Source organism: Hyla sarda, chromosome 6 (genome assembly GCF_029499605.1).
Source record: "Hyla sarda isolate aHylSar1 chromosome 6, aHylSar1.hap1, whole genome shotgun sequence".
Classification (NCBI taxonomy): domain Eukaryota; kingdom Metazoa; phylum Chordata; class Amphibia; order Anura; family Hylidae; genus Hyla; species Hyla sarda.
In genome coordinates, this window is record NC_079194.1 from 47,644,949 (window position 1) to 47,672,331 (window position 27,383).

At 44.0% G+C, this 27,383-nt stretch overlaps 1 protein-coding gene across 4 annotated transcripts in view; it reads left to right on the plus strand.

Moving 5' to 3' along the window:
• The window catches only part of LOC130275545 (flavin-containing monooxygenase 5-like), a 214,437-nt gene that overhangs the window by 110,476 nt on the left and 76,578 nt on the right, over positions 1 to 27,383 (plus strand). For 2 of the 4 annotated variants that reach the window (XM_056523612.1, XM_056523613.1), the window contains exons 2-3: positions 6,169 to 6,306; positions 9,479 to 9,667. In XM_056523612.1, coding sequence (XP_056379587.1) covers positions 6,172 to 6,306; positions 9,479 to 9,667 — 324 coding nt within the window. In that variant the 5' untranslated portion in view covers positions 6,169 to 6,171. Of the gene's footprint in view, positions 1 to 2,134; positions 2,325 to 6,168; positions 6,307 to 9,478; positions 9,668 to 27,383 lie in introns of all 4 variants that reach the window. The other 2 variants (XM_056523611.1, XM_056523614.1) reach the window with 2 other exon arrangements.

Below are 27,383 nucleotides of genomic sequence, written 5' to 3' on the forward strand. Positions count from 1 at the left end.
TGTATGAACCGTATGATTACCATAGGCAGTATACTGCAGTAACCAGTAGGAAATATCATTAACATGAACCGAATGATACTTTGAGCGTATGAACCAGCCATAATTACGAGGTGTTTGATTGCCATGAACGTAACATGGTAGAAAGAACGTAAGACTGTGAACATGCCAAGAATATGTGAACAGCATAAATGCCAAGTTTGTGGACCGTGTAAAACACCAGCAAGTGAGAGAATAACCATGAGGTAAACAGCATAAACGAGTTTGCACAGTATAAATGCTGTGAATGTATCGTCAGTGAGTATATGTACCGTATATAATGATATTAGCACATGAAACTGTATACATACTATGCGTGTACGAGCAGTGTGCCATAAGCGTATGAAAGTATGGACGATAACAAACTCATGGAGTTATCAAACCGTGAAGATGCTCTACTTGTGTGCACCTTGTACCAGTAATGCGTGTATGCCCATTATAAACCAAGCGTATGAACCGTATGGATACCATGATCGTGCAAACAACGAGTATTACACTGTATATACTATGATTTAATTAGATGTAGCCTATGTTATATCTCTACAGAGCATTGCACCCTACTGTATACTATATTGAAACAAGACACTCTGCAGAGCACTGCATCACCCCACACAGCATATGCTACCCTGCAACGAGATCCTCTGCAGAGTATTGCACCACACTAAACAGTAAATGCCACCCTGTGTTGCAATGAGACCCTTCGCAGAGCATTGCACCACACTGCACATGCTAACTGTAACGACCCTCTGCAGAGCATTGCACTATGCCCTATATGTTATATTTAAACCATCCCATCTGCAGAGCATTGCACTAACTGTATAAAGTTTGTTTATAATGAGACCATCTGCAGAGTATAGCACTATACTGTATATAGTATTTATTATATTGTAACAAGACCATCTGCAGAGCATAGCAACATAGCTGTATATCATATATACTATATTGTAATGAGACCATCTGCAGAGCATTGCACCATAACTATTTATCATGTATACTATATTGTAACGAGACCATCTTCAGAGTATTACACCATAACTGTATATCATGTATACTATATTGTAACGAGACCATCTGCAGAGTATTACACCATAAATGTATATCATGTATACTATAGTGTAACGAGACCATTTGCAGAGCACTGCACTATACCGTTATACAGTACATGTTATGCAGAGCATTACACTGTATCGTATACTGCAAGGGCACCGTATACCCCACAGAGCACCGCAGCACACAACAAAAGTTATATTGAAACAACTCTTTGCAGAGCATTGCACCACACTGTATACAGCAAACGTTATATTGAAACAAACCTCCACAGAGCATTGCACTATACTTTAGATTAACGATTGCAGACCAGCTGACAGGACCGCCTAACGAGGAATGGGCAGCTGCCGCAACCTGTCCCAAGGGCATAGACAATTGTAGCTGTGCGGGTGGCAGGCAGTCCACATGTCGCCATGAGGCAGCTAGCGGGCTGCGCGAAATGCTGAGGCCGTGCCACCCCCAGCACCGATTTAACTCACCTGCTTTCCGCTCCTGGCCCCCACTACCGCTGCAGGCAGAGCCAGCCAGAACCATACCTGCCCTATATTACCTTATAATCAGAGTGAGACACAGAATCCCCAGATAAGACAGCCAGCGGAGCTGCCAGGATGCCGTGCCTGAACCCCCCAGACTCATGATTTTTGTGGGGGATTCAAACACCAGACACAGAAAGCAGAGATTCCACAAACGTCACGTGCTCCGCCCCTGTAGGAGAGGGGGAAGTTATATACACACGCCCCCACCTGTTCCCAATAAGCCCCACCTGGAAGTGCAGGGAGCTATAATTACTTCTGCCCCTCACACAAATACAGCCCATCAGGCTTTATACCTATCATATCGGCGGTGTTTGGTAGAGAAGTGTCTTGCATGATGAACTTCAACACCTGTGAGCGTGCATGTGTATGGATAGGCCAGATGAGATAACAGGGGGCTAAAGGAGCATAACTCTCTGTTCACAGTAACTTTTCAGGATAAGCTGTCATGTGTACATGAGTAGTAGCATTATTTGTTGTTATTATTTAACTTTTATACAACAATTTTCCCTCTGTAGCCTCCGTCTCTAATTTCCTGTTGTCCTTGAGTGACTGGATCCAAGCACTGGATCCAAGCTTCTATAATGGCTTCCATAAACTGCAGAGGATCCTGCTTCCCTATATTGCCATAGTGTACCCTATGAAGCAGCAGCATAAAGGACATTATAAAGCAGTATTGATAGTCTAAGCTGTCAATCAAGCACTTGCGTGAGTCCTAATTCTTACTATAAAGTCCTGCAGTCACATTGCAGTATGTCTGTATCTGGCTCTTAGGCTACACCTCCTCCTTTCTCTCTTCCCCGCTCCTTTCTCCATAAACTTCTATGGGCAGCATGTAACTTGATCCTTTTGTGAACTGTTAGTCCCTCTCCTTTCATTGGACAGACTTGGACTGTTACACAAACTAAATAAGGAGCTTAAGAAGTACAGAAAGAGGCATTTTTCTCTGATCAAATATATTACAAAGTTTCTTCTATTCACTTGTACTATTGGTTAATGCAAAAGTTGCTAAAAGGACAGTGATCTAACTTTCTATTTGTGCCTATAGATTCCGGAGATGTAATTCTAGTACTTGTTATGGCTGAAATGTATAAAATGCCTTTGAATGTACATGTTCTTTTATTCTTTTACAGATATAATTTTTTTAAAGGCAGTAATACATAGTAAAATAGTAAATAGTAAAAGAACATTCTAAATTCTGCACTTTATTTCCTCATTGTGCTGAAATATATGTCACTCTAACATACAGGTATTCCTAAAAAAAACATAAGTAGCTTGCAGGGGCAATGCAACATAAGGATCACTAAACACTGGCAAGAGTTTCAGTTTCTTTAAAGTGTACCTGTCATTAGCAAAAACATTTTATATAATGCAGAAAATAAAATAATAGGTATATTTGTAATATACATTGGTTAAAAATGTGTATATTTTTGTCCCAGCAGCTATTGTCTGTGTCTCTGTAAAGAGCCCAACTACAGAAAGTGTGGGTGGACAAGCAGGGCTCTGTGCAAAGAGGACAAGCAGGGTTCTGTGCACTGAGAACAAGCAGGGCTCTGTGCACTGAGGACAAGCAGGGCTATGTACATTGAGGACAAGCAGGGCTCTGTACACTGAGGACAAGCAGGGCTCTGTACACTGAGGACAAGCAGGGCTCTGTGCACTGAGGACAAGCAGGGCTTTATGCACTGAAGACAAGCAGGGCTCTGTACACTGAGGACAAGCAGGACTCTGTACACTGAAGACAAGCAGGGCTCTGTACACTGAAGACAAGCAGAGCTCTGTGCACTGAAGACAAGCATGGCTCTGTGCAGTGAGGACTAGTGTTGAGCGGCATAGGCCATATTAGAATTTGCGAATATTCGCGAATATATGGACGAATATTCGTCAAATATTTGCTAAATTCGCATAATCGTAATATTTGCGTTTTATTTTCGCATATGCGAATTTTCGCGCATGCGAAAATTAGCATATACAAAAAATAGCATAGGCTAAAAATCGCATATGCGAAAATCTGCATATGCTAATTTTCATATATGCGAAAATTCACACGCCAGTCTCACACAGTAGTATTAGAGCCTTCTTTACACCACACAAGCTGGAAGCAGAGAGGGATGATCACTGTGATGTGTACTGTGATAAAAAAAATATATATAAAAAAAATTACGAATATTCGTAATTACGAATGTATAGTGCTATATTCGCGAATATTCGCAAATTCGCAAATATGCGATATTCACGAACATTCGCGAGCAACACTAGTGAGGACAAGCAGGGCTCTGTATACTGAACACAAGCAGGGCTCTGTGCAGTGAGGACAAGCAAGGCTCTGTACACTAAGGACAAGCAGGGCTCTGTGCACTGAGGACAAGCTGGGCTCTGTACACTGAGGACAAGCAGGGCTCTGTACACTGAGAACAAGCAGGGCTCTGTATACTGAGGACAAGCAGGGCTCTGTACACTGAGGACAAGCAGGGCTCTGTACACTGAGGATAAGCAGGGCTCTGTACACTGAGGACAAGCAGGGTTCTGTACACTGAGGACAAGCAGTGCTCTGTAGACTGAGGACAAGCAGGGCTCTGTACACTGAGGACAAGCAGAGCTATGTGCAGTGAGGAAAAGCAGGGCTCTGTACACTGAGGACAAACAGGGCTCTGTACACTGAGGACAAGCAGGGCTCTGTTCACGGAAGACAAGCAGTGCTCTGTACACGGAGGACCAGCAGGGCTCTGTACACGGAGGACAAGCAGGGATCTGTACACTGAGGACAAGCAGGGCTCTGTGCACGGAGGACAAGCAGGGCTCTGTACACTGAGGACAAGCAGGGCCCTGTACACGGAGGACAAGCAGGGCTCTGTACACTGAGGACAAGCAGGGCTCTGTACACTGAGAACAAGCAGGGCCCTGTACACGGAGGACAAGCAGGGCTCTGTACACGGAGGACAAGCAGGGCTCTGTACACTGAGGACAAGCAGGGCTCTGTACACTGAGGACAAGCAGGGCTCTGTACACTGAGGACAAACAGGGCTCTGTACACTGTAGACAAGCAGGGATCTGTACAGTGAGGACAAGCAGGGATCTGTACAGTGAGGACAAGCAGGGCTCTGTACATAGAGGACAAGCAGCAATCTGTACACGGAGGACAAGCAGGGCTCTGTAGACGGAGGACAAGCAGGGCTCTGTACACTGAAGACAAGCAGGGCTCTGTACATTGAGGACAGTCACACTGCAGTATCCCTGTCTCTGGCTCTTAGGCTACACCTCCTCCTTTCTCTATTCCTCGCTCCTTTCTCCATAACCTTCTATGGGCAGCATGTAATCTGATCCTTTTGTGAACTTTTAGTCCATCTCCTTTCATTGGACAGACTTGGCCTGTTATACAAACTAAATAGGGAGCTTAAGAAGTACTGAAAGAGGCATTTTTGTCTGATAAAACATATTACAAAGTTTCTTCTATTCACTTGTACTATTGATTAATGCAAAAGTTGCTGAAAGGACAGTGATCTAACTTTCTATTTGTGCTTATAGTCTATAAGCACAAATAGAAAGTTAGATCCACTGTGCTTGTCCTCAGTGTACAGAGCCCTGTTTGTCCTCAGTGTACAGAGCCCTGCTTGTCCTCAGTGTACAGAGTCCTGCTTGTCTTGAATGTACAGAGCCCTGCTTGTCCTCAGTGCACAGAGCTATGCTTGTCTTCAGTGCACAGAGCTCTGCTTGTCTTCAGTGTACAGAGCCCTGCTTGTCCTCAGTGTACAGAGCCCTGCTTGTCCTCCGTGTACAGAGCCCTGTTTGTCCTCAGTGCACAGAGCCCTGCTTGTCCTCAGTGTACAGATCCCTGCTTGTCCTCCGTGTACAGAGCCCTGCTGGTCCTCCGTATACAGAGCCCTGCTTGCCCTCCGTGTACAGAGCCTTGCTTGTCCTCACTGTACAGATCCCTGCTTGTCCTCACTGCACAGAGCCCTGCTTGTCCTCAGTGTACAGAGCCCTGTTTGTCCTCAGTGTACAGAGCCCTGCTTGTCCTCACTGCACAGAGCCCTGCTTGTCCACCCACACTTTCTGTATTTGGTCTCTTTACAGAGACACAGACAATAGCTGCTGGGACAAAAATATACACATTTTTAAACCTGTACACCAAATACAAGCAGGGCTCTGTACACTGAGGACAAGCAGGGCTCTGTACACTGAGGACAAGCAGGACTCTGTACACAGAGGACAAGCCTGGCTCTGTGAACTGAAGGCTGATTGACAAGCCAGGAGCTTGCACAGAGCCCTACCTGTCCTGTCCTCACTTTCTGTATATGGTCTCTTCACAGAGACACACAGGCAATAGTTGCTAAGACAGCATTTTTTTCACCCAAAAATATACACATTTTTTAATCAATGTATATTACAAGAATTCAAATAATGGTACTATCTGTATTACATAAAATTTTTCTAATGACAGGTACACTTTAAATTATTTATTTATTTTTTAAGGGGAAAAAAAACCTTTATAGGATGCACCATACTGAGCTATTGTAAAAAAAAACTAATTTTCAAGCTATTTGTCATACAGATAATGCCAGTGAAGACTGTAGCTGTTATTGGGGCTGGAGCCAGTGGTTTGGCAGCCATAAAGTGTTGTCTCGATGAGGGACTCAAACCCACGTGCTTTGAAAAAAGTGATGATATAGGAGGACTATGGAGATACAAGGTGAGAATCACAACATTGCAAATAGCAATAAATCATTACATGGGTTGACTCATGGTCACAACCACTGTCTATGTGCCACATTAGGGCATATAATGTCATAGAGAAATGCCCCGCTCAGGATACCTGCAGCATCCGGGTTCTGGCATCCTGCCACTGTGGGTCTCTCGTTGCTCCACCATCCCTCTCCTGCCCATGGACAACGTGACCCTGTGTGCCTAGAATCCTACTGCTGAACTGTCTCTAGGGACTGGGACATTGGCCTCAGGCATTCTATGGGTCTATTGGGAAGGATTTTATTTCTGGGACCTAGTTTAACTGCTTGCCGCTTGTTTCATAATTTTGGTTGTTTAAGTGCTTGTGACCTATTAGTTGTAACCTGAACTGTTACAGGCACTTTTTCTGATTTAGTTTTAGCCATTAGACGCCTATCCACTCTACCACACGGTAGCTATTTCTTTAGGTGCCGCTGCCACAGTAGACTGGTTCCCATGTTTGCTCCTGTGCACACGTCATCTAAGCAATAAGGCCCCCTGAAGATGTCCCCATGCTCTTACTAGGATCATGTGGGCAGAAACATGTAGGGAATGTGCATTTTCATTTTTTAAATATCTCTTTTGGTGGCTTGAGTGATCATATTTAATGTACTGCCATTATTAACCTCATTTCTTTTTTTATGAAATTAACCACTTTTTGTGGTACTATATGGTACTTTATGAGAGGCCTGATTTGTGATCTTAAATCCTTTGGATGGGGATAAGATGTCTAGTGTTGGAGTACCCCTTTAAATCTTCTACTGGGAGTATGCTTCTTTCTAAGGCCTCATTAACATCACTGCTGTTGAGTTGACCGGGAAAAAAAATACTGCAAGTTCTGTATATTTCTTTGCTCAACTCCACTAAAATAACAAACACCTGATGGACCCCATTCAACGTCAATTGGATCTGTCGGAACCCTGTCCTACCCAATGTGCTATGACCCATTCAGGGTCCATTAGACGCCAAAAAAAAAGGAGCCCTAATGGACCCAAAACACAGCGGTGATGTGAACTTAGCCTAACTGGTGGATTTTAGTAATAGATTTATTGAACGTTATGTTTCATGGCACCTCTATTTTCGTTTTAAAATTTCACCCAAAGAAGAGGACAGCGGTGCGCTCACCATATCAGATGACAGGCAGATCAGTGGACGAGTTCATCCACGGATTACAATCAGTCCTATCAGGGGGGCGGCAAATGGATACGGGTGGAGCTCAGACACCTGGCCACGGACCGTATCACGCCCATAGGCGCTTCGTCAGGCTGCTGAAGCGGCATGACAATGTGCCTAGGGGTGTGATACGGTCCGTGGCCCGGCGTCTGAGCTCCCCCCCCCCCCCCGTATCCACCTGCCACCTCCCTTCTATGTGTAAAATTGTAATGGATTCTGTCTGTTTCCAGCATGAAGCGCCACTCTAGTACCTATACCCGTCCATAGTTTTTATAGGACTTTCTGTTATCCATGCTGGTTTCATTTGTAGCGGTGTTGCTGGCTACATCTGTCCTCTTCTACGAGATTACATTCTATTTTTGTTTTGTTCTTCTATATATGATTTCCGAGAGGTTCTAGTATTTGGCTTATGCAGTCATAAGCCAAATTGGTTCTGCATACGTATATTTTCTTAGGTTTAAATGTTCACTAGAAGTTTATACTGGGCAAAACCAGTTCTACATATACAGGTGCAATCATTATGCAAGCTTCTCTATTATTTATGTGTAGATAGAGACCTCACCTCCATGAACAAGCCAACGTGAAGCGCACATTGGAGATACTTTCTGTGGATACCCACACAGCACTTTAGGGAAAGGTGATCTAATTTCTTGCCACTTGCCATTTATGTGCAATTTATATATAGTGCTATAGGTCAGGGGTGTTTAATATTGCAACAGCTGTAATACAAAACACAAGAGGTGGCGCTCCCTAGTGTAGCGCTGTATGGATGTTTCAATAGGTGTCCCAAACCATACATGCAGACACTAACTGTCCATTAGCATAGAGTAACAAAGAAAAATGAAGCAACTCACCACTTGATGGCTTCAGAATACTTTATTCCGACATATCAAGATATAAGGTACAGGAAGACTGGGGAAGGAACGAAGCGGGTAATGTGGAGCCGACGACAAATTATTTCATACCACAAGGGTACTTCAACTGGCCTCCAGACCATGAGTGTAGGCCAGTTGAATTTCCCTTGTATTAATAGCCTTGTTTTAGTGGCCGGAACTCAGGATAAGGCACCAGTCACATAGGACTAATAAAATTTGAATCCATATTATGACAAGCAACACATTTCGGCAAATGCTGATGAAGGTCCCAGCATGAGATGAAACACGCTGCTTGTCATTTTATGAAATTGGAATAAAAGCATCTTACTAGTCCTATTCAACTGGTGCCTTATACCTAGTTGTGGCTATTGAAATTCACCATGAAACCCACAAGAACCCCAAGGATCCCGGATTTCCTACAACCAGTTCCGGGTTAAAGTTTTATATGTTATAGCAAAAGGTGAGGCTCCCTTGGGAAGTTGACATAAGAGGCGAGACTTATCAAAAGTCTCAGGCCTCAGAAAAATGAAAGAAGTAATTTAATTGGTTGCTATGGACAACTTTTCCTCTGAACAGGTTTTGATAAATCTCCCCCCAAGGTAGATACCTGTACGTTAGTTGACAGAGGAGCTTGTATCATGTTTGCACCTCTGTTTATGGTACTGGTATATATGGTACTTGTAAATGGTATATATGGTACTTGTATATATGGTACTGGTATATATGGTACTGGTATTTGGTATATATGGTACTGGTATATGGTATATATTGTATATGCTATGTATGGTTCTGTTTTTTTCCCGGAATAAACTGTATTTGTCCTTTTGGTGAACATTTACACCTACTATTACCATTAGTTCAGTTTGTACTTGCTTCTTTCTCTATTTTTAATTATCTCTATCATGTACTTTAATTAAATCAATAAAGAATCTTGCTTTCATGATAAGATTGTGTATACTTGGTATAGTCCTTTTTGTAGTATTACTGTATATACTATATCTGTATATGGTGGTTGTAAGGAGTAACATTAGGCAATTAACCATTACATCTGATGTCTTCTGTATAGTAAAGCAGGGACTTGTTTCTCCACAGGATCATTCTGAAGATGACCGGGCCAGCATCTATAAATCTGTCATCATTAACACTTCCAAGGAGATGATGTGTTTTAGTGATTTCCCAATTCCTGAACATTTTCCAAACTTCATGCATAATTCCAAAATAATGGATTACTTCCGAATGTATGCCGAGCACTTCAACCTTCTCGATCACATCCAGCTCAAGGTATGATAATAAACCAAATCAGGTTACACCTGTATTCTGACCATGACCCTGTGTCCCCACGAGAGGTCATAAGGTACTTCTATTATATGGCAGCGTGTTAAAGGGGTTACCAACCATAAAGTGATTTTAGTATGTACCTGGCAGACAGTAATGGACATGCTTAAGAAGGATCTGCACCTGTCTTGGGGCTAAATGGCTATGTTGTAAGTTCACTATAACATTGTGGCTAGCTTTTTGTGAACTGGTATTTCCTGTTTGAGTTTTTCTTTTTTGCCTACAAATCCCATAATTCCATTTTCCTCCCTCCCACACATCAGCCACCCCACCCATTGAAACATAAATGAGCTGCATCTATTCAAAAGACCTGTGGTTTTCAATCAGGGTGCCTACAGCTGTTGCAATAGTTGCAGATTGATCTCTCTCCCACCAAGCGATCACTCCACCCATTGAAGCAGACAGGCTCCCTGTCATCAGCTCAGCTGACTAGTGAGTCAGGTCTTGGCCGCATTGCAACCTGGGAAAAATCTGAGACAACAGTCATTTTGTATGCTGTTAAAAAAAATATTGGGACAAAAATCACATAAGAATTGTGAGAAAACCGTCACACACAGGTACAGACATTATATTATGAACTTCACTAACTTTACAGCCCCTGTAGCATAGTCAAATAAAAAAAATCCTGGAATACCTCTTTAACCCCTTAAGGACTCAGGGTTTTTCCATTTTTGCACTTTCGTTTTTTCCTCCTTACCTTTTAAAAATCATAACCCTTTCAATTTTCCACCTAAAAATCCATATTATGGCTTATTCTTTGCGTCGCCAATTCTGCTTTGCAGTGAAATTAGTCATTTTACCCAAAAATGCACGGCGAAACGGAAAAGAAAAATCATTGTGCGACAAAATCGAATAAAAAATGCCATTTTGTAACTTTTGGGGGCTTCCGTTTCTACGCAGTGCATATTTTGGTAAAAATGACACCTTATCATTATTCTGTAGGTCCATACGGTTAAAATGATACCCTACTTATATAGGTTTGATTTTGTCGCACTTCTGGATACGTTTAAAAATGTCATCTTCTGACCCCTATAACTTTTTTATTTTTCCACGTACAGGGCAGGATGAGGACTCATTTTTTGGACCGTGATCTGAAGTTTTTATTGGTATGATTTTTGTTTTGATCGGACTTTTTGATCACTTTTTATACATTTTTTAATGGTATAAAAAGTGACCAAAAATGCGCTTTTTTTGACTATGGATTTTTTTTGCGCGTACGCTATTGACTGTATGGTTTAATTAATTATATATTTTTATAGTTCGGACATTTATGCACGCGGCGATACCACATATGTTTATTTTTTTTTTTTTTTTTTACACTGTTATTTTTTTTTATGGGAAAAGGGGGGTGATTCAAACTTTTATTAGGGAAGGGGTTAAATGACCTTTATTAACACTTTTTTTTGTACATTTTTTTTGCAGTGTTATAGGTCACTGATCTTTTACACAGATCACAGGCGTGTATTAACACGCCTGTGATCAGTGTTATTGGCGCTTGACTGCTTCTGCCTGGATCTCAGGCACGGAGCAGTCATTCGCTGATCGGACACCGAGGAGACAGGTAAGGGCCCTCCCGGTGTCATGCCAGCTGTTCGGGACGCCGTGATTTCACCGCGGCGGTCCCGAACAGCCCGACTGAGCAGCCGGGTCACTTTCACTTTCGCTTTAGAAGTGGCGGTCAGCTTTGACCGCCGCTTCTAAAGGGTTAATACCAAACATCGCCGCGATCGGCGATGTGTGGTATTAGCCGCGGGTCCCGGCCATTGATGAGCGCCGGGACCGACGCGATATGATGCGGGATCGCAGCGCAATCCCGCTTCATATCGCGGGAGCCGGCGCAGGACGTAAATATACGTCCTGCGTCGTTAAGGGGTTAACCCCTTAAGGACCCAGCCAATTTTCAATGTAGGACCCGGCCATTTTTTGCACATCTGACCACTGTCACTTTAATCATTAATTCATTCTGATTCCAAGATTGTATTTTCGTGACATATTCTACTTTATGTTAGTGGTAAAATTTTGTCGATACTTGCATAATTTCTTGGTGAAAAATTCCAAAAGTTGATGAAAAAATAGAAAATTTTGAATTTTTTTTTTTTACTTTGAAGCTCTCTGCTAATAAGGAAAATGAATATTCCAAATAATTTATATATTGATTCACATATACAATATGTCTACTTTATGTTTGCATCATAAAGTTGACATGTTTTTACTTTTGGAAGACATCAGAGGGCTTGAAGTTATAGCAGCAATTTTCCAATTTTTCACAAAATTTTCAAAATCTAAATTTTTCAGGGACAAGTTCAGTTTTGAAGTGGATTTGAAAGGCTTTCATATTAGAAATACCACATAAATGACCCCTTTATGAAAACTGCACCACTCAAAGTATTCAAAATGACATTCAAAAGGTTTGTTAACCCTTTAGTTGTTTCACAGGAATAGCAGCAAATTGAAGGAGAAAATTCAAAATCTTATTTTTTTTACACTGGCATGTTCTTGTAGACCCAGTTATTCAATTTTTACAAGGGGTAAAAGGAGAGAAATCTTACTAAAATGTTTAACCCAATTTCTCTTGAGTAAGAAAATATGTGTATGTCAAGTGTTCGACGGGCGCAGTAGAGGGCTCATAAGGGAAGGAGCGACAGTGGGATTTTGGAGAGTTTTTCTTAAATGGTTTTTGGGGGGCATGTCACATTAAGGAAGCCCCTATGGTGCCAGAACAGAAAAAAAAACCCACATGGCATACCATTTTGGAAACTGCACCCCTCAAGGCACGTAACAAGGGGTCCAGTGAGCCTTAACACCCGACAGGTGTTTGACGACTTTTCGTTAAAGTTGGATGTGTAAATGATTTTTTTTTTCTTCACTAAAATACTAGTTTTCCCTCAAATTTAAAATTTTTACAAGGGATAATAGGACAAAATGCCCCCCAAAATGTGTAATTCCATTTCTGGAGTATGGAAATACCCCATGTGTGGACATCAAGCGCTCTGCTGGCGCGCTACAATGCTCAGAAGAGAAGGAGTCACATTTGGCTTTTGAAAAGCAAATTTTGCTGAAATGTTTTTTGGGGGGCATGTCCCATTTAGGAAGCCCCTATGGTGCCAGGACACCAAAAAAAAAAAAAAGAAAAACACATGGCATACTATTTCGGAAATGACACCCCTCAAGGAATGTATCAAGGGGTACAGAGAGCTTTAACTCCCCACAGGTGTTTGATGACTTTTCATTAAAGTTGGAAGTGTAAATGATTTTTTTCCCACTAAAATGCTCGTTTCCCCCAAATTTTTACATTTTTACAAGAGGTAATAGGAGAAAATGCCCCCAGAATTTGCATCCCCATCTCTTCTGAGTGTGGAAATACCCATGTGTGGACATCAAGTGCTCTGCTGGCAAACTACAATGCTCAGAGGAGAAGGAGTCACATTTGCAAATTTTGCTGAAATTGGGGGGGGGGGGGGGGGGCATGTCGCATTTAGGAAAAATGTGCCCGCCCCAAACCCTATGCTTTGAATCATCATTCTGGGAATGTGATGTGTGTGGCTGTCCCTAACCTGTTGCCTCAAATACGCACCCGCTCAGGTGGGGAGAGTGCATTTGAGGCAACTTGAAAAGTCCCTGATGATAGTGATTCAGTGACCCATGACCCAATTTTGGAAAAAATACCCCCATAGGTCTTATCAGTTTTTTTTTTTTTTGGGCAATTTAGTGGTTTTATGGGGTTGGAATTTGCTATGTACTCTGCACTTGGTACATTGGGGTCAAATTATGGAAAATTAAAATGAGAAGGGAAAATTTAGTACTCCATGGAAGTGTGATACTGCCTGAAGCAATCCTTAATACAGAGGCCCGGATGATCGGGCAAGTGTCACATTGATAGGTGGTGTCCTTCCGTATCCCCCTCATGTAACACACTCTGCATTTTTTTCTGGGATCGTCCCTTCTTTCCAGTGGGGGGGGACCTCACCTGGAAAGTGCTGGCCTGGGACGATCCTGGCACCTATAACTTCAGTTCCTTGGGAAGTCCAGCCTGCTCTTTCCTGGTCGCCAAAGATCAGGACCTTTAGGACTTCTTCTTGGAACTTAAGGTATGTCCCTGTGTTGCCATTGTACTGGAACAGTCCAAAAGTGCTGTACATGGCAACCTGTACCATGTAGACCGCAACTTTTTTGTACCATATCCGTGTTTTCCGCATGGCCATGTATGGCTTGAGGACTTGATCAGAAAGATCAACTCTCCCCATATACCGATTGTAGTCCAGAATACAATCGGGCTTGAGGACCGTTGTTGTGGTACCTCACACAGGGACAGGTGAGCTGCCGTTACCATGAATAGTGGTCAGCATAAGGACATCCCTCTTATCCTTATACCTTACCAGCAACAGGTTTTCATGGGTAAGGGCACGGCACTCACCCTTGGGAATAGGTGTCTGGATCAAATTTAGAGGGAAGCCTCTCTGGTTTTTCCGCACGGTCCCACAAGCAGACGTGGATCTGGCGGCAAGGGATGTGAAGAGAGGGATGCTGGTATAAAAGTTGTCCACGTACACGTGGTAACCATTATCCAGCAATGGGTGCACAAGGTCCCAAACGATTTTCCCGCTACCATCCAGAGTGGGGGAACAATCTAGGGGTTCAATACGAGAATCTCATCCCTCATACACTGTAAACTTGTATGTGTACCCGGAGGTACTCTCACAAAGTTTATAGAGCTTCACGCGATACCGTGCCTGCTTCGAGGTAATTTACTGGCAGAAGATGAGTCTCCCGTTAAAACTGATAAGAGACTCATCGACCGAGAGCTCCCTGAGCGGTACGTAGGCCTCCAAAAATTTGGCCCCAAAGTGATCGATGAGCGGCCTCACTTTGTAAAGCCGGTCATAGGTGGGATCAGTTCGGGGTGGACATGCCTCATTATATGTATAATGGAGGTATGTCACCTATAAGGCAATATAACAAAGAATATGTTGCCGAGGCCACCCACTGGGAAAATTCAACACCAACAACAAAAGCGTCAGCAACAAAGATGTATGAAACATTACAAAAGTTTATTTATTGAGAATAAAAAAATGCATCATAGCAATTAAAAAGCACGGTGTACACAGCTGGAAGAAAAGGCAGAAACATACAGGCTCAAGGTAAGAAGTATATGAATGCAAAGAACACTGACAAACGTTGCATAAACAAGGGACTCACATGAAAAGATGCAGACCATGCAATAAAGTTCAATATTTGAGTACAAATGCAACAGCGGTCAGAAAGAATTACAGAAGTATATTACCACAACCGAGCCATGTAGTTACCTGCACCTACCCCAACGCACGTTTCACGCCAATGCGCTTCGTCATGACCCGCATCACCGGAATAGACGCAAATCGCAAGTGTGAATTCACTTGCGGTTTGCGCCGATCGCCGACATGGGGGGGGGGTCTGATGACCCCCTGGGCATTTGCGCAGGGTGCCTGTAGATCGATATCAGCAGTCGATATCAGTGCGGCGGGGAACGAAATTCCCATCACTTCGTGATAAATGTTTCCATTTGTTTATTTAAATAAAAATCTTTCTAATTTTCCTGATGATTAAAATTAGTATTTCAGATATGTATTGTATTGTATGAAATAAGGAGCTCCGTTATTCTCATAGACCGGCCATTCATTGTTCGCATACCTTTAAAGGGTTACTCCACTGGCCAGTGTTCGGGAGTAAATGTTCCAAACGCTGTTTTCTCGCTGCGGTGGTCAGCCACGCCCCTCGTGACATCACGGCCACACACCCTCAATGTAGGTCTATTAGAGGGGGCATGATGGCCGTCATGCACCCTCCCATAGACTTACATTGAGGGGTGTGTCCGTGATGTCATAAAGGGCGTGGCTGACCACCACAGCACGAAAACAGCGTTTGCAACATTTACTTCCAAATGCTGACCAGTGGAGTAACCTTTAAGCATATCTTTCTTTTAGGACAGCTCTTACAATCTCTTTTTAGGGTGTAATAAGTACACCTGACCATTCTGTGTATTTTCTCTCTGGTCAGGTAAGAGTAACAGTCTTTGACCAATCAGCAGCTAGTGGGTTGTATATCTAGTCCTCCAGCCTTTCTGTCTTTGCCGCTGGTTTTAATTCACCTTGCACTCTTGTCTGTGCACATGCACTTTGTGTTTGCCATGGCTTATTGGTTTAGTCTTGTTTGGCTTTTACCAATGTTCTGTCTGTGCTTTGGCCAGTATTTCCATGTCTTGCTTTGTATCTGTTAAGTGAACCTGTGACTTGGTTAGTGTTTACACCTGTTTCTTTGATTCTTAATCTTTACCGGTGTGTTTGTATTTTGTGTATCCCCAAATACTAAGTCCAGTTGTGTACCCCTAACTTGGAGTCTATTTGGATTTTGTACTTTGTATCCCTCCATGATTGGAGATTTGTTTTGTAGTTTATCAGGTCCCTCCTGTTGTTAGATAAGTTTCCTGAGCTTCGCTTTGTCCATAACATAGGAGTCAGTATGTTTTTGGTATCTAGTGTGAATTAGTTCTGTGTATCCTGATCTTGGTCCCTGTTCAGACCTGTGTGTCTTTGTGTGTTTTGTATTTTAGCAATACATAAGCAAAGAATCCCAAATGACAAGGTTTTTTATATATACTGTATGGCCCTCGTGGCTACATCGCGTCTCTATAGAGCCTACTTATAAAGCTGAAAAACTCAACCTTAAATATAGTACACAATAGAACAACGAGTTCATGCCACACCGCTTAGAAGAAATAAAAGAATTTACTTCATTGAAAGAGAATATAATAAAATATGATCACAAGCAGCTCTAAAATCTGGATATCATGATATCATATAATAGGCTGAGCAAAAAACAGAGGAGCATGTATGAATAATTACATATATGCCTGGGAACACCTGTTAATGTTAATCCTATATCTATTGAGCCAATACCCTCCTTGCATCTGTGCTTAAATTAGTACTGACTAAAGTCCCTCTCAAATATCAGTAAAGTGCAAAAGCTACTAAAATATATAAAGCGCATAACAGAGAATCATTAGGTGCATATGTGCTTACCCATTAGTAGTGCTTCTCTGTACCCCAACACTGTTTCGTTGACACTTTCTCAAGGGGCTGCTGCTCCTTGAGAAAGTGGTAAAGTGGTAATGAAACGGTGAAGAACCACCTTCTGTGCCACCTCCTGAATGCACAAGAAGAGCGGAAGTAGAGGGTGTGTCCAACCAACCAGTAGGAGAAGCTTTCATTAGGAGCGAAGGAGACAGTCAAGAGGTGGCCAGCACTGTCGCAGCCGACCAGATTGAGAGGGGGACTGTACAGCTGGCCCCTACTCTGCAGCCTGCTCCTGCCAAGGTGACACATACAGTGGGGCAAAAAGTATTTAGTCTGCAACCAGTTGCGCAAGTTCTCCCACTTAAAGATGAGAGAGGCCTGTCATTTTCATCATAGGTATACCTAAACTATGAGAGACATAATGAGTAAAAAAAAAAAAAAAAACATAAAATCACATTGTCTGATTTTTAAATAATTTATTAGCAAATTATGGTGGGAAAGAAGTATTTGGTCAATAACAAAAGTTCATCTCAATACTTTGTTATATACCCATTGTTGGCAACGACAGAGGTAAAAAGTCTTCACAAGGTTTTCACACACTGTTGCTGGTATTTTGGCCCATTCCTCCATGCAGATCTCCTCTAGAGCAGTGATGTTTTGGGGCTGTCGCTGGGCAACACAGACCTTCAACTCCCTCCAAAGGTTTTCTATGAGGTTGAGATCTGGAGACTGGATAGGCCCCTCAAGAACCTTGAAATGCTTATTTTTATGAATCCACTCCTTCCTTTATTGTCATGCTGAAAGACCCAGCCACGTTTCATCTTCAATGCCCTTGCTAATGGAAGGAGGTTTTCACTCAAAATCTTACGATCCATGGCCCCATTCATTCTTTCCTTTACACAGCTCAGTCATCCTGGTCCCTTTGCTGAAAAAACTGCCGCAAAGCATGATGCTTCCACCCCCATGCTTCACAGTAGGTATGGTGTTTTTGGATGCAACTCAGCATTCTTTCTCCTACAAACACGACAAGTTGAGTTTTTACCATATGACCATATGACATTCTCCCAATACTCTTCTGGATAATCCAAATGCTCTCTAGGAAACTTCAGACGGGCTCCGACATGTAGTGGCTTAGGCAGGGGGACATGTCTGGCACTGCATGATTTGAGTCCCTGGTGGCGTAGTGTGTTACTGATGGTAGCCTTTGTTACTTTGGTCCCAGCTCTCTGCAGGTCCTTCACTAGGTCCCCCTGTGTGATTCTGGGATTTTTGCTCACTGTTCTTGTGATTATTTTGACACCACGGGGTGAGATCTTGCGTGGAGCCACTGATCGTGGGAGATTATCAGTGGTCTTGTATGTCTTCCATTTTCTAATAATTGCTACCACAGTTGATTTATTCACACCAAGCTGCTTGCCTATTCCAGATTCAGTCTTCCTAGCCTGGTGCAGGTCTAGAATTTTGTTTCTGGTGTCCTTCGACAACTCTTTGGTCTTGGCCATTATGGTGTTTGGAGTGTGACTGTTTGAGGTTGTGGACAGGTGTCTTTTATACTTATAACAAGTTCAAACAGGTGCCATTAATACAGGTAACGAGTGGAGGACAGAGGAGACTCTTAAAGAAGAAGTTACAGGTCCTACAATGTGATTTCCTGTATTCTTTCTCACCATTCTGTCTCTCATAGTTGAGGTATACCTATGATGAAAATTACAGGCGCCTCTCTTATCTTTTTTAAAGTGGGAGAACTTTCACAATTGGTTGCTGACTAAATACTTCCCCCCCCCACTGTATAGTAACTCTGCTGGAGCCTGCTGCACCTCCTATTGCTGCTGTCACCCTCCATCCTGCTGCACCTCCTGTTATGTTGTCACCCTCGCTTCTGCTGTACTAAAAATAGTTTTTTAGAGTGTCCCTAAGTGTCAGAGAGGCATAGAGATCAGGGTCCACAATGTCTCTCTCCTCTGATGTCACGCCTGCTCCACTTGTTGTTTGATTCACAGGCTCATTGACTATTGTCAGTTTTGTATGTATTGTCTGCGCATGCGCTGTCAGTTAGTCTGATTGTCAACCTCCAATGCTGCACTGTGCATGCGAGAACAATCCACAAAACAGAACAGTTGACACATGCTGTATGCTGAAAAATAAGACATGCGCATAAAAATGTGAATACAGCTATTTCAATGCATTGGCTCCACATTTTTAAAGAAAAAATGAATCAATAATATAACTGTGTGTGAGTGTTTAAATGGTACTTCCAGTTGTCTTTTTAAATTTAAAGTAGCTTAATTCATAATAAGTCATCAAAAATACATACATGTTGTGCACTGCGACACAGTGCAGGCTGAAAAGCAGGACAATAGTACAGGAGCAGAACACACAGTGCAAGACTACATGTACATGTACGCTATATACTATATATATGCACCACAACAATGCTAAAATGAAGCTTAATTGTCAAACAACAACTGAAACCGGCAGTGATTTACATTAAAGAAATGGACCCTATACCAATTATTGAAATGGGCTACTATTGTGGTGTCTGATTTTGCCCCATGACAGAAAAGTCCAGTGATTATTTTCCCTTTCTTTCCATGATCCCCCCCCCCCCCCCCCCATTATTTCCAGACAACAGTTTCCTGGATAGAGGAGTTCCACAAAGTTTTCCTTGGAAACTGCACAGTATCCCTTGGAAATGCATGTAAACAGTGCATCCATGTGTGGTTCTAGCACCGCAATGTTCTGCTGGCACCCGATATTTGCAGAATGTCTGTCCGAATGTTCTGGGCAGACATTCCTCAAATATTCTGCTGTGTGAACATAGCATTAGGCTATGCACCTTAGAATGTATATTTATGTTTATAGCCTTGAGGTCACCATTGAACTGTTCTAAGGAGACTTATATAGAACATGTGTGGTAGCCCTGGGGGTGTAGGGTAGTTGGGATGTTGTAGTAGATAAGGGGTTAATGTTTACCCTAGAGTTCGTGACGTCATGCAGACTGAAGAGGTTGCTCTGCATGGTGTCTTTTATAGTGGACTTCTTCAAAATGGCGCAGGGCAGGAAGGAAGCTGTGGGTGCAGCCCCGACTTCCGGTCCCTCCAGAAATGACTCCTGTATCTCTGAGTTCCCTTTTGGCTGTGACACAGCAACTTGGTGCCCACGGCCAGGGGCGGGGCGTGGCACAGCGCGGGCTTTGTTCGCGCGCTTTTCCGGCAGCAGTTCGGCTCCGCCTGTGCCAACCGGACCAACGGATCGCAGCATGAACTCATTGCGCAGTTTACACATCTTAGTTGTAACAGAATTTTCGCCTCCCCCTTACTTTTCTCTTGGCCCCCTTGTATGGTGCACCACAAGCACCGTTCCTTTACACAGCAACAAGGTTTACAGCACATGAATAAAGTTCTTTTTCTGGGGGGGGAATACACTTTCACTAATGGCGACTGTAGTAGGCGCACAACCGTATCCTGTTTGTGACGTCAAAAAGGCTTTGTGGTAGCCCTGGGGGGTGTAGGGTAGTTGGGATGTTGTAGTAGATACAGGGTTAATGTTAATTCTCCGGCCTATCGCCGCCCTTCCCAGAAATGATAGGTGCATGTAATAAAATGACCTGAAGGTCCATAAGGTACTTGAACTTGAACAAACTTTATTAGATGATTGCAGTACATCCAATGAACAATGACAGTCTCAAGCAAACAGTCTCTATATATCTCAATGACTGACAATTGTTGCGGACCTTGAATGATATTAAAAGTCTCTTGATTTAGGGTAGTTATTGCAGATCCGTCCGGATTTAGGGGATAAATAAGGTCCGGTGATCTTGCAGAGTGCTTGGGGATTGATACACTCAGAAACTAGAAGTTATCGGCCGTCGCCGCAAGGTTCAGGCCTAGACTCACTGATCTCAGCAGCGCAGATGCTTCTTGCTTGCTTGCACAGGAACAAGAGAGCGAGAACATTGCCACCGCTCCCCTATATGGGCAGGGGGCAGGGCTAATCCGATTGGTCCGAACATCCGTCATTCACTGTTACACAGTGTGATGGGATTGACAACGTCACAGGGACCTCCAAAGGTCCTCAAGCAGAAATACCATAGTGTTCACCTAACCACGTGACCTGCAGGTCCTGCTACGCTATGGCCAGGTAATGAACTATTTATTTACATTTATAAAATCTGATACGTCTAAATCTCAAGTGGCCACTGGACAGCCACCAACTGGATGAGAGGCAACCAGGGGCAAACCAGACAACTGGGACCCTGACATCCCAGGGACTCCGACCACGGGGACCCACAGCAAAAGTGACCGGATAGGTTATGGTACCAGGACACCACAAACCCCCTTACTTAAGATAAGTCGACCTCGACGTCTGTCCCCTAAGACAGAGGGACTAGGACAAGAACAGGATGACCTATAAATTCACTATACATCCTAAGTAAACATTGAACACATTTACATTCTTTTGATACTCTTACTAGTATCTGGACTAAACAATTAGAATCTATCTAGGCATTGGTGCTATCTAGTTAAAAATGCTATCTAGACATTTGAGGAAGCTATCTATCCTTTAGTTTCTAGCTTCCTAGACAACTTTATTAAACGTATCATACATTCCAAAGCTTACTAGACAATTAGGCAGCTATCTGACATGTAGTTGCTAGCTCCTAAGACATCCTATTAGCTCTCTACACATGAGGCTAAACTGAACATTAGTATAACTCTCTATACATGAGACATTAGTACAGCTCTATTTACCTTTAGTTTCAAGCTGACTTAGACACTTTTATCATCTCAGACATTTTATTTCTTTGCCAACAATAGGTTACCTGTAAGTACACATAAGGTTATACTGGCTAGCCGGAAGCTAGGTCACAGTAAGGGTAGCTGCTAGGGTCTATCAGCTACACGCTACTTATCCCTAGAGCACTTTCAAAAACAACCTAACTAGGTTATTCTTAGAATTACTTGTTTAATTCTGTATTAGCAAGAGCACCTACTGGCCAGGCAGAGCATCTCACACACGCAATGAAGGAGAAGAAGAAGTGTATCTAACAGTGGCAGGAATTGGGTATCAATATGCTACCATTCCTAAGTGTTTTCTTAAGTGAGATATTTATTTTGGTGTATGTACTAGAGAAACTTGAGGTAGTACATTTAAGTTAGTAATCTAGGGTACTATGTGTGCAAGTACTATTTTAAGGGGAATCCTCCCTACTATTTTTGTTGAGACAGGTGCTAGCGATGGGCGACAGCAATAATACTACCCTCGGAGGAGCCGAGGTGTCCCCTGTTGAGCTACCTACTAAACACCTTTAGCATTTTATACATTTGTATGTACAAGAATTATATATATTTTTAGTGTTGAGTGTACACGTGCAGTACGTCGATATTTTCTGTGTACAGCTCTAACTTACTTTTTATGTACACAGATACATATTTACTATACATTTATCAACACATCAACATGTTTCAGGTCTATTCACCCGATAAGTGCAACATTTAGCATAAGAGTTCTTATGAAGCTGCTGGTCTATACATAAAATAGACGTGTAAGGATTAGCAGTCCACCTACACTAAGAGTCCAAGGCAAATATACAAATTGATGTGTAAGGATCAGCAGTCCACCTACACTAGGAGTTAATTGAAGGGAAAGGTAAACACGGCCTTAACCACAACTCAGCCGGGTACAGTCCTTAGTGAATCTGCTACAGGCTAGGAGTCTTTTGACTTAATAGTCAGGCACAAGCTTAGTGGTTACGTTGCTGAACTTTGAACTGGAACAATCTTAGCACAGTCCTGCTAGGCACAATTCTTGAACTTAGTTGCTGTAAGACAAAAGTGGTTAACATAAGAAACAATAGGACATTACTTTAGAGTCTCTTTAGAGAATGTTCTTCTTCACTCTTCTAGTGCCTCTCTTGGTTCCTTTATATCTGCCAACATCAGGGGCAGGATTAGAATTGACATAGCTTTGCCACACCACATTGGTGAGGATGGAGTTGTGAAAGGCAGCTTGAGAAGGGGTTATAGGCTTACTAGCCGGGATCAAAGTGGGGCAATAGGGCTTGAGTACCATCTCCAATCCAGGATGGACCCATTCTTCTTCCGTTGGTACCGTGGAAGCAGGCAAATTCTCCATGTCAGAAGAGGGCCTTGGTACATACGTTGGTACCTGTGCAGGAGGCAAACTCTCATTGCTCCGAGAGGGCCTAGGTACGGTCTTTGGTGCCCACAATTTGGGCTTGCTTTCTTGAACTTGAGCAGGACTTGACTCTCGACGATCTGTAGAAAATAAAGAACTTGGCTCTTTGCTGTACATAGAAGATGATGAACTTGACTCTTTGTTGTACATAGAAGATGATGAACTTGACTGTTGAAGCTCCTCCTCCTTGGGTACGCTCGTGAAGGCTTTAGGAGCAGACCCTGTCGGCCTCAAGTCGAAGGGATCGGACTCCCAATCCATTGATGGGAAATATTTGAAAGGAAGCTGTGTTGGGGCTGTTGGGAGGTGACCGCGGCAGCCCATTCTCCACGAAAGCTCTGGACGGGGGTGTACTCCACAATTTCACTGTCAGGATTCGGCAGGCTGGAGGTGGATCCTCTGTGTCAGAGAGGGATTGGCGTGGACCGTGTCGGTGGACCGGTTCTAAGTTGCTACTGGTTTTCACCAGAGCCCGCCGCAAAGCGGGATGGACTTGCAGCGGCGGTAGCAACCAGGTCGTATCCACCGGCAACGGCTCAGCCTCTCTGACTGCTGAGATATGCGCGGTACAAGGGATTAGACAAGAGCAGGGTCGGACGTAGCAGAAGGTCAGGCCAGGCAGCAAGGATCGTAGTCAGGGGCAACGGCAAGGAGGTCTGGAACACAGGCTGGGAACACACAAGGAACACTTTCACTGGCACAATGGCAACAAGATCCGGCAAGGAAGTGCAGGGGAAGTGAGGTAATATAGGGAAGTGCACAGGTGAAGACACTAATTAAAAGCAGGGCCGCGCACGCCGGGGCAGCACAGACGGGGAGCGAGTTTGGTAAGCGGGTCGGGATGCGCACCGCGAGCAGGCGCGTCCCACATCGCGAATCGCATCCCGGCTGGGAACATTATCGCAGCGCACCCGGTCAGCGGGTTTGACCGGGGCGCTGCGAACAGGAGAACGCTGTGAGCGCTCCGGGGAGGAGTGGGGACCAGGAGCGCTCGGCGTAACAGTACCCCCCTCCCTTGGGTCTCCCCCTCTTTTTAGAACCTGAGAATTTGTGGATAAGGTCCTTGTCAAGGATGTTGTCCTTGGGTTCCCATGACCTCTCCTCCAGGGCGCAATTCTCCCAATCTACAAGAAGACCGTCTTGGATGCCAGAATTTCTTTAACCGAGAAGATGTCAGAGGACCCGGAAACAGGAGTAGAAGCAACAACCTTAGGAGAGAAGCGGTTAAGGATGAGTGGTTTAAGGAGAAAGACATGAAAAGCATTAGGAATACGGAGAGAAGGAGGAAGAAGGAGTTTGTAGGAGACAGGGTTGATTTGGCATTTGATTTTAAAAGGACCAAGATAACGTTGTCCCAGTTTATAACTGGGGACACGAAAGCGGATATACTTGGCGGAGAGCCACACTTTGTCTCCAGGAGAAAAGACAGGAGGAGTTCTTCTTTTTTTGTCGGCATGTTTCTTCATCCGGGATGAGGCCTGTAGGAGAGATTTTTAAGTCTCTTTCCAGATGGTGGAGAAGTCCCGAGTCACCTCATCAACAGCGGGCAAACCAGAAGGCATGGGAGTGGGGAGGGGGGGAAGAGGGTGATGGCCGTACACCACAAAGAATGGGGATTTAGCGGAAGACTCAGAGACTTTGAAATTGTACGAGAATTCGGCCCATGGTAGGAGATCGGCCCAGTCATCCTGGCGGGAGGAAACAAAATGTCGCAAATAGTCACCAAGAACCTGATTAACTCTTTCCACTTGCCCATTGGATTGGGGATGATAAGAAGACGAGAAGTTTAATTTGATTTTAAGCTGATTACAGAGGGCCCTCCAGAATTTCGACACAAATTGAACGCCTCTATCCGAGACGATATGCGTAGGAAGCCCGCGAAGGCGAAAAATGTGCACAAAAAATTGTTTCGCCAACTGAGGCGCAGAAGGAAGACCTGGAAGAGGGATAAAATGTGCCATCTTGGAGAAACGATCAACGACCACCCAAATAACTGTGTTGCCATGGGATAAAGGTAAGTCAGTAATAAAGTCCATAGCAATCTGAGACCATGGTCGCTCAGGAACAGGCAGAGGATGGAGGAGACCGGCAGGCTTCTGGCGAGGGGTCTTGTCCCGGGCACAGACTGTACAAGCCCGAACAAAATCAGCAACATCAGCTTCCAGGGTAGGCCACCAATAAAAACGAGAGATGAGCTGGACGGATTTTTTGATGCCAGCATGGCCGGCGAGGTGGTGAGGAGTGTCCCCACCTGAGAATCCTGAGGCGCTGGCGTGGAGGGACGAAGGTCTTTCCTGGAGGAGTTTGTCTGATGAAAGCTGGAGAAGCGGAGATCAGACAGTCAGGAGGAATAATGTGTTGCGGGGAAGCTTCCATTTCAGAGGCATCCGAGGAACGAGAGAGAGCGTCAGCCCTAATGCTCTTGTCAGCGGGGCGAAAATGAATCTCAAAGTTAAAACGGGCAAAGAACAACGACCACCTAGCCTGGCGAGGGTTCAGCCGTTGGGCAGACTGAAGATAAGAGAGATTCTTGTGATCGGTGTATATAATAACTGGGTATTTGGATCCCTCCAGCAGGTGCCTCCATTCCTCGAGAGCCAGTTTAATGGCCAGTAGTTCTCGCTCACCAATGGAGTAGTTTTTCTCCGCCGGAGAGAAGGTCCTAGAAAAGAAACCACAAGTAACAGCATGTCCGGAAATTTTTTTCTGTAGGAGTACAGCTCCAGCTCCCACCGAGGAGGCATCTACCTCCAGTGAGAAGGGTTTAGATGGATCAGGTCTGGAGAGTACGGGAGCAAAAGAAAAGGCAGTTTTGAGATGGTTGAACGCCTCTTCCGCTTGAGGAGGTCAGGACTTAGGGTTGGCGTTTTTCTTGGTTAGGGCCACAATTGGGGCCACAATAGTGGAAAAATGTGGAATAAATTGTCTGTAGTAATTGGCAAACCCTAAGAAACGTTGGATAGCTCGGAGTCCGGAGGGGCGTGGCCAATCCAATACAGCTGATAGTTTGTCCGGGTTCATTTGGAGTCCCTGGCCAGAGACTAAATATCCTAGGAAGGGAAGAGATTGACATTCAAAGAGACATTTTCCATTTTGGCATATAACTGATTGTCCCGAAGTCTCTGAAGAACCATGCGGACATGCCGACGGTGTTCTTCTAGGTTAGAAGAAAAAATCAAAATATCGTCCAGGTAGACCACAACACAGGTATAAAATAGATCACGAAAAATTTCATTTACAAAGTCCTGGAAGACGGCAGGGGCGTTGCAAAGCCCAAAAGGCATAACCAGATATTCAAAGTGTCAATCTCTGGTGTTAAACGCGGTCTTCCACTCGTTCCCTTCCCTGATGCGGATGAGATTATATGCACCTCTTAAATCCAATTTGGTAAAGATGTTGGCGCCACGTAGGCGGTCAAAGAGTTCCGAGATAAGAGGTAGGGGATAGCGGTTTTTTATAATGATTTTATTAAGACCGCGGTAATCAATGCAAGGTCGTAAGGAGCCGTCTTTTTTGGAGACGAAGAAGAATCCAGCTCCGGCAGGGGAGGAAGACTTGCGGATAAATCCCCTTTTTAAATTTTCTTGGATGTACTCCGTCATGGCTTGTGTTTCCGGAGCAGACAGAGGATAGATTCTGCCCCGGGGTGGAGTAGTACCAGGGAGGAGGTCAATAGGACAGTCATAAGGCCTGTGAGGAGGCAAAGTCTCTGCTTGTTTTTTTGCAAAAAACATCAGCATAGTCCAGATAGGCCTTGGGGAGACCTGGTATCGGAGGAGCCATAGGGTTTTGACTGACAGGACTGGGAGCAGACATGAGACACTTTTTGTGGCAAGTAGTACCCCAGTTCTTGATCTCCCCGGTGGTCCAATCGAGGGTAGGGGAATGGCATTGAAGCCAAGGTAGTCCAAGAAGAATTTCAGAAGTGCAGTTAGAGAGGACCAGAAATTCAATCTTTTCATGATGGGGTCCAATGCACATTAAGAGGGGTTCCGTGCGGTAACGCACAGTACAGTCCAATCTTTCACCATTAACAGAGGCGATGTAGAGGGGTCTTGCGAGACTGGTCACTGGGATGTTGAACCTGTTAACGAAAGAGGCCAAAATAAAATTTCCTGCAGATCCGGAATCCAAGAAGGCCACAGTTGAGAAGGAGAAGGTAGAAGAAGAAATCCGCACAGGCACAGTAAGATGTGGAGAAGCAGAGTTCACACCTAGAGCTGTCTCACCTTTGTGCGGAATCGGAGTGCGTCTTTCCTGACGTGGAGGTCGGATGGGACAATCCTTCAAGAAGTGTTCGGTACTGGCACAGTACAGGCATAGGTTCTCAATGCGGCGGTGTTTCCTCTCTTGAGGTGTCAGGCGAGACCGGTCTACTTGCATAGCCTCCACGGCGGAAGGCACAGGAACAGATT